Raw genomic sequence first — 7,385 nt, forward strand, 5'->3', positions numbered from 1 at the left:
ACAACCATCTAGTTGTAGAGATACACGGCAATGTTCATGTGTTTATGTCTTAAAACTGATATGTAACAAATTTGATTTGTTGGAGTATACTATATACTATGTCACCTCTCTCTTTTTTCTTTTCAATTCTCAAACTTTGTTCAACTATTAAATATGAATATCGAAATCAAAACGGACTTGCTGAAAAAATAGATTTAAGTCAAACGATAATTTTGTAGATTCATTTTCAAGGATTATATCTAGGAGTGTACATATGTCGAGTTGGTTCGGATTTTTCAATTACCAAATCAAACCAATGATGTCGGATTTTTAAATCTAAAAATCAAATCAAACCAACAAAGCCGAATTTTTCAATCTCGGTTTTCCTCAGGTTTTTTCGGATTTTTTTTCAATAAAGTTTTCATAGCACAAAATATGTAACTTGTGCTCCAAATATTTCTTTAGTCCTAGCAAGATACAATTATATAATGTATTTTTCAAGAAAATAATACAATAATATGAGATGAGTAATAACATTGTACTAAATTATTCAATAACAAAGATAATAAAATTACATAAAGCAAATATTGCTAATTAATAAGTCATAATAAAAATTAACATAATCTAAAAGTACTATATAGGTCATGCTAAATAAGTATAGCTAATAAGTACTATTAATCACATAACTAAGCACTAAAGGAAAAGATAAACTAAGTTATGCATTTTTATTATAAATCAATGCAAAACTAAAAATATAGATATCCAACACTATCGGCATTCCTAGTGTTGAATTGAATTTTTTTTGTTAGAATTAGTATTGATTTGAACTTTGTTTGAGTTACTACATTTATGGGTTATAAAATTTATTTACCATTCAAGAATATTAAGTCCAAACTTGAAATAATACGTTAAAAAATAAAAATATAAAAAAAATTAAGAAATATTTATACATTATATTACAATAAATATTTATATGTATAAAAAAAATTTAAAATTGTATAAATGTAAAATCAGGTTGGTTTGGTTTCGGATTGATTTTTTTATTAAAATCAAACCAAACCAATTATTGTTGATTTTTTTTTTCCAATACCAAACCACAATCAGATTTTTTTTCCCGATTTGATTCGATTTATCGGTTTTTTTTGTACACCCCTAATTATATCTATTCTTTTAATAACTTAACGAGCTCTCAAGGATATATTAACCCATATATAGTTGTAGGAATCATGAGGAACCATATTAATTAAAGTTATATCAATAGAATAATTTTTTAAAATATTATTAATACGATTTAATTGGATAAAATTGACTGCCATTATATAAATTTCAGCTTACCATATCGGTCGTGCTATGAATATGTAGCTTTTGTGACAGGTGATTTTAATTAACTTGTACAAAGTCAGTATACATAATTTAAACTCAAAATTTGTTACTATAAAAAAAGAGTTCAAATTTAGTGGGTCAACTACCTTGAAATGAAAGAGCAGCAAATGATTAAAAATTAACTATTCAAGCTAATCAAATTCAAATGGAGGAGAACTCAATATTTGAAGTTGTTATCCATATAGAAACTTCCAACAAAGCATGAGAATCGTGTGAATGCGGCTGCTCAAATATTTCGTCATTCTTCCTAAATATAAAAGCAATAATTCTACCGTGAGATACTGTGCAGTTCTTAAAAATAATTAATTCTATTTTCCTTTTGTTATCCTTATTTTGAAGCTTGTCTATTTTTCCTTATTTTGAGGTTTCTAGGTTGGTGAGGAGTGGGGTAAGTTAGGCAGCTTGTTTGTGAAGAAAATAGAGCAACATCTGCCTATTGCGTGTTTCAAAAGAGTAATAATATAAAGTACTCATTCAGGGATAACAACAAAAAGAGATCATAAAGAAGCCATTCAATTGATATTAGGACGCCAAACTTGAATTCTTCTTTATTTCAAAAAATAAAACACTGCTAATAAAAAGAAAAGAAAAAACGAATTCTTTATTTCCTACATATTCCTTATGTCTTGGGATGATCCTAAAACCCAGAAATATTTAGCTACAATATCCACATCTCCGTATTATCTCTTCCACCGTTAAGTTTCTGTTCTGGAACTTTGTGCTTCCTCCTGGAAAACCTCTGTCAACTTCTTCTTCTTTCTGGTATGCCATCATATCTAGTTTTTCTGTTTGCAGAAATACTTACATGGGGCTGCTGACATTTTTCATCTTTCTTGATAGTACTCTCTCCCTTCCATTTTATATTTTTTCGTTTAGTATATTTCAATAAGAATGAGTGTTTTAACTTCTATTTTGTTCCTAATGACATGTCGTCATAGCCATTACTGAACATGTTTAAGACCACTGAGTTCTAAACATATTTTTGGTATGTATGAGAAGTCTTTCTTTCTTTTGCAAATTCTGTACTCTGTCAATCACCGCTATATAAAATGAAAGAGATGAATAATAGTTTCTGGGGAGATGCTCTGTTTTATTTGTTGATTTCCAATTCCTTGTTCCGGCCATATTAAGCATTTTTCTGTTTTTACCTCAGATATTTTGGCCTTTTCCTGTTCTAAATTTTGAACCTTTTTATTCGTCATCAGTCTTAGTTTGTTTGTCAATTATAGTGATTAGTCGTTTTAAAAGCTGTCTTTTGTTTTGGCTCTGCCTTTCAACTTTAAACAACTTTTGCAACTATGCATAATTTAATCTAACAAGTGTCTGCTACTACTTTATGATAGACGACGTTTGAGCTCTAGAAATGGAGAAAGAAAAGGTGAATACATATTCTCCAGATACAGTACTTGAGGACTTTTTAAGAACTGCAGAATCTGAATCAGACTCTTCAAATGCCAGCACTTCAGAATTTGATGGCCCGAAAATTCAAAGATCTGCTTCTCGATGGACTGGTTTTCTCGAGCTATTTAGAAGTAAATCGAAAGGACACTTTGCCAAAGATCCTCTAATTAGTTCTCTCAAACTTTCCAAAAGATTCAGCAGAAGCATGAGAGAGACAAGTAGCAGCAGTGTCATGCCAAATCCCATTCTTGATAATGGTTTGAGCTATTTCAAACCTCAATGGAAACTTTTCACCCTCTCGGAGCTCCAAACTGCAACCAACAATTTTCACAAAGGTTGGTCATTTGCTTGAAATAACAAATTGTTAAGTTTTAGTCATGTTAGTAGGGTTACTTTAGGTCCATGTTTGTTAGGAGCTTTTAGGCTTGTTACTAGTTTATAATATAGAGAACTTTTAGTACTAGAGAAAGTAATTTTTGTAATATTGGATGAGGCAGCCTTGAATAGGCGACACTAGGATTCATATAGTGACATTATCTGTTAGTATTAAGTTTCAGTCATGTTAGTACGGTTGCTTTAGGTCCTATATTTGAGTTTTTAGGCTTGCTACAGATATATATGCTAGTAGAAAGTAACTAGTGCTAGAGAAACTAATTTTTGGAATGCTAGACTTAACTATTAGTATTAAGTTTCAGTCATGTTTGTACGGTTGCTTTTGGTCCGATATGTGCTAGGATTGTTTAGGCTTGCTAGAGAAATATATGCTAGTAGACAGTGACTAGCTAGAGAAACTAATTTTTTAATGTTTGGCTAGTAGTGTGTTTGGTCAGCTTATTTTTTTAGAAGTGTTTTTCTTTCAAAAGTGTTTTTTTCAAAAGTATTTTTTGATGAAAAACAGTTTATGTTTGGTTAATTAATTTGAAAAGACTTCTAAGCAGCAATTTGTGTTTGGCCAAGCTTTTAAAAAGGTGTTTCTAAATATATTTTTCTCAAAAGTGCTTCTCAAAAAAGTTTTTCTGGGAAAAAGTTATTTTTTTCTGATTCTCCTAAAAATCACTTTTTTCCTTCTAAAAGCTTGACCAAACATTTCTAACTTTGAAAAAAGCACTTTTTTTAAAAAAAAAAAATGCTTTTCAACTTGGAGAAGTTTGACCAAAGAGGCTATAAGCTTGTTTTGAGGCAAAAGTGCTTTTTTTTTTTGTCCAAAGTGTTTTTTTCCTAAAATTAAGGTGTTTGGCCAAACTTTTGGAAGAAAAATGGTGCTTTTGAAGAGAAACAAAAGCATTTTTTGAGAAACAAAAAAAGGTAGCTTCTCTACAAATTCACTTTTGAGAAAAATACACTTAGAAACACTTTTTAAAAGCTTGACAAAACACCAATTGCTATTCAAAAGTACTTTTCAAGCTAAGTATCCAAACACAAACTGTTTCTCACCAAAAGTACTTTTTTCGAAAAGCACTTTTGAGAAAAGTATTTCTTAATATAAGCTGATTTTAGAAGTTGGGCCAAACATGCTATAAGACGTGCGTAATTGGAACGACATGGATAGTGAGGATTGATATAGCCGACTCTAACTTGCATGGGATTGAGTCAAATATTTTTTGTTGCTGTTGTATAACTATTGTTAATTGAAAAAATCAACAACTTTTTAGTTTCTGATGATGAAAAACTTTGGCAATTTTTTGCTGTAGAAAATTTGATAGGAAAGGGTGGTTATGCTGAAGTTCATAAAGGGCGGTTGAGAAATGGCCAATATATAGCAGTTAAGCGGCTAATGAGGGGACAACAAGATGAGAGAATAGGGGACTTCTTATCTGAGCTTGGGATAATGGCACATATCAATCATCCAAACACTGCTAAATTGATTGGTTATGCTGTTGATGGTGGACTCTTTCTTGTTCTTGAGCTATCTCCTTATGGAAGCTTGGCCAATATGTTGCATGGTTAGTGTTTAATTTGTCCAACTTATTTTAACAAATCTCATGTATTGTGTCTAATTCTTTTACTCTTCTGTGTTTCTTTACTCTAATTCTACAATATTTCACAGCATCAAAGCAGAAACTAGAATGGAAAATCAGGTATAAAGTAGCCATAGGAATAGCTGAAGGGATACTATATCTTCATGAGGGTGGTCAAAGAAGGATTATCCACAGAGATATTAAAGCAGCAAATATATTGCTCACAAAGGACCTTGAGCCTCAGGTATTTTACTTACCTCTGAGATTTATATTTAACATTTTTCTCCTAATTGTCAAGTCCTCTACTAAAGTATACTCACTGGAAACAGAATCCTCTTTTTCTTACTTCCAACTTTCTTGATATTAATAAAACGTCAAATATCTGTTTTAAATTCAGATATGTGATTTTGGGCTTGCAAAATGGCTACCAGAACGATGGACTCACCTCACTGTATCGAAATTTGAAGGAACATTTGGGTACGTATAGTTTGTGGCCTTCCCTTACCTTCCTACTTGCGATATAATGCTTCTAATTTGTCTTCCCAAAGTGTTCTGATCAAACCTTGTGACTGCAGCTATCTTGCTCCAGAGTTCTTGATGCATGGCATAGTGGATGAAAAAACTGATGTTTTTGCATTCGGAGTGCTACTTTTGGAACTTATTACTGGACGTCGCGCCCTTGATTATTCACAGCAAAGCCTCGTCATATGGGTATGCCTCGTTTCTCCACCTATACTTTGCCCCTGCATACTATTTGTATGTTAAGTATACGTGCTGAACACTCCTTTTTGCTTATTCTAGGCTAAACCTCTGCTGAAGAAGAACAGAATTAGAGAGCTCGTCGATCCTTCACTTGCTGATGACTATAACTTACTACAGATTAACCTCATGGTCTTAGCTGCTTCTTTATGTGTGCAACAGTCTTCAATTAGACGACCTCGAATAAATCAGGCAAGTGCTGAAAGTCATTTGATCAATTTCAAATTTTCAAGTAGTCCCTGAGAGCATATATTAGTTTAAATCTTTGTTTATTATACATTTTCGCGCTGCATCAACTATTTCAATTCTATAACTAACATTCTTATGTAGCGCTTGATGAACTAAGATCTGAACTCTGGATTAATACAGATTTTGCTGCTTCTAAGAGGCAACAGTAAAAGCCTGGATTTAATCAGGAGATGTAGGAAACCTTCCCATTGGAAGAGGTATTATGAAGAACTCTTTAATGCAGAAGAAAGCAAAATGAGTAGAGGCTTAAGTGCTTTAAGTCTGCAGGAACAGATAGCATTGGAAGTCTGAGATAGTGAGATGGATTTGGCTTAAGGCTCAATATATTTGTTGAATCAAACAAGATCTTTTGGAAACGAAAGGTCAGATTCAGTTGATTTCTCCCTCGTGATTATGGTATTACATGAAGTTGCTGACTGCATCAAGGCTTATGTTGGTAACCAGACGCTAATTTAGGGCAAGTTGATTTGGATCGAACTGTGTATACATATGAAGAAGTATTTAAAATATGTATACGTACAATTAAGATCACACTCATTGTGAACTTGTTGACTCTGGTGGTACGTACGTCAATAAATGAAGGAGACGACGATACATGGAAAAACATTGTGTCATGGGTATGACTATATATACAAGATCTTCAATCTCCTCCACCCCGCTACAACTCCTAGGGTGTCAAAATCTATGGTCAATGCAACTGTGGGGGAGATCAAGCAATTGAAAACGATGAGATGCAGAAAACTTTTGGCAAGGCTGATCCTGGAGCTGTACAATGGATATGCTTGTACATCCAAATCTGTAAATACTTGCGATAGTCAGAGTATGTATTGAAATTCTTTTTGCCGCATTTTTGTAGCTTCTTTTAATGTATTTGTCGATATCTAAATAATACTTATAGAGGTAAACAAACCTTATCCTTGTGCAGTTTGATGCTTTCGTCTTCGGGATTTAAATTCTCTGTGTTTGAGTTGGGGATTCTAGCACAATTCATTTGATTTACCGAGTTTGGAAATAATTTTTTGTACTTATTGAATTTTCTAACACATATATAAGGTCTTAGCTAAAGTTATTGAGTTAGAATGACTTAACTTTATAGTCCTGATTTTTCAAGTCCTTTATCAAGAATACCAAAATTGCATATGAGTTTAAAAACTCTTTGAAATACATGTATTCAGTCAAAGCAGGACAATGCAAAATCAAACTTTGCATTTTTTGGGAGGACACCAGCAGCTCCAATTGTGCTTTCTGGGAGTGACAAGAAAGTGGCTAGAAGGTTATTTATGAACATGACTTTAGTGTAAATTTTAGTGATTAAGGTTATCAAGTTTATTTTCTTTTTTGGTTGTGTTTGTGTGGAATGTATAAAAAAAAAGATTGCTAAAACATTTTTGTTTTCTTTCTCCCTAATGTATTATGTATCATAAGTCTTAAAATGAGAGGCTAATGTATTATGAAACATGATTGCATAAGAATTGATAGATCGAACTAACAAAATTAAATTTACCTCCTTATAGAGTTTTTTCTTTGACCTTGCAAATAAGATTGTGATGAGAGCCTAAAAGGAAAAAAAACAAAGAGAACTAACTTATTTGATCTCCAGACATACAGTACGTATTTAAAGGGTAAAACATAAACATCAGCTATTATGAATTATAA

The 7,385-nt window shown here is 32.2% G+C and overlaps 1 protein-coding gene across 5 annotated transcripts; it reads left to right on the forward strand.

Moving 5' to 3' along the window:
- The first annotated feature begins 1,850 nt into the window (after window positions 1-1,850).
- LOC107828911 (receptor-like cytosolic serine/threonine-protein kinase RBK2) lies at window positions 1,851-7,039 on the forward strand. 5 transcript variants are annotated; one of them, XM_016656301.2, is made up of 9 exons: window positions 1,851-2,124; window positions 2,706-3,098; window positions 4,455-4,706; window positions 4,811-4,965; window positions 5,119-5,198; window positions 5,297-5,432; window positions 5,523-5,672; window positions 5,850-5,926; window positions 5,997-6,640. In XM_016656301.2, the coding sequence occupies exons 2-9, from the start codon at window positions 2,726-2,728 to the stop codon at window positions 6,004-6,006; spliced, it is 1,233 nt and encodes a 410-aa protein (XP_016511787.1). In that variant the 5' UTR covers window positions 1,851-2,124; window positions 2,706-2,725; the 3' UTR covers window positions 6,007-6,640. The 5 variants fall into 5 exon arrangements, 3 of the variants coding, with proteins under 3 accessions (XP_016511787.1, XP_016511784.1, XP_016511785.1); XR_001657807.2 differs by adding an exon at window positions 6,905-7,039 and having other exon boundaries at window positions 1,853-2,124; window positions 5,850-6,549; XR_001657808.2 differs by adding an exon at window positions 6,655-6,809 and having other exon boundaries at window positions 1,853-2,124; window positions 5,850-6,549.
- Window positions 7,040-7,385: the final 346 nt, after the last annotated feature.

Source organism: Nicotiana tabacum, chromosome 19, assembly GCF_000715075.1.
Source record: "Nicotiana tabacum cultivar K326 chromosome 19, ASM71507v2, whole genome shotgun sequence".
NCBI classification, from domain to species: Eukaryota; Viridiplantae; Streptophyta; class Magnoliopsida; order Solanales; family Solanaceae; genus Nicotiana; species Nicotiana tabacum.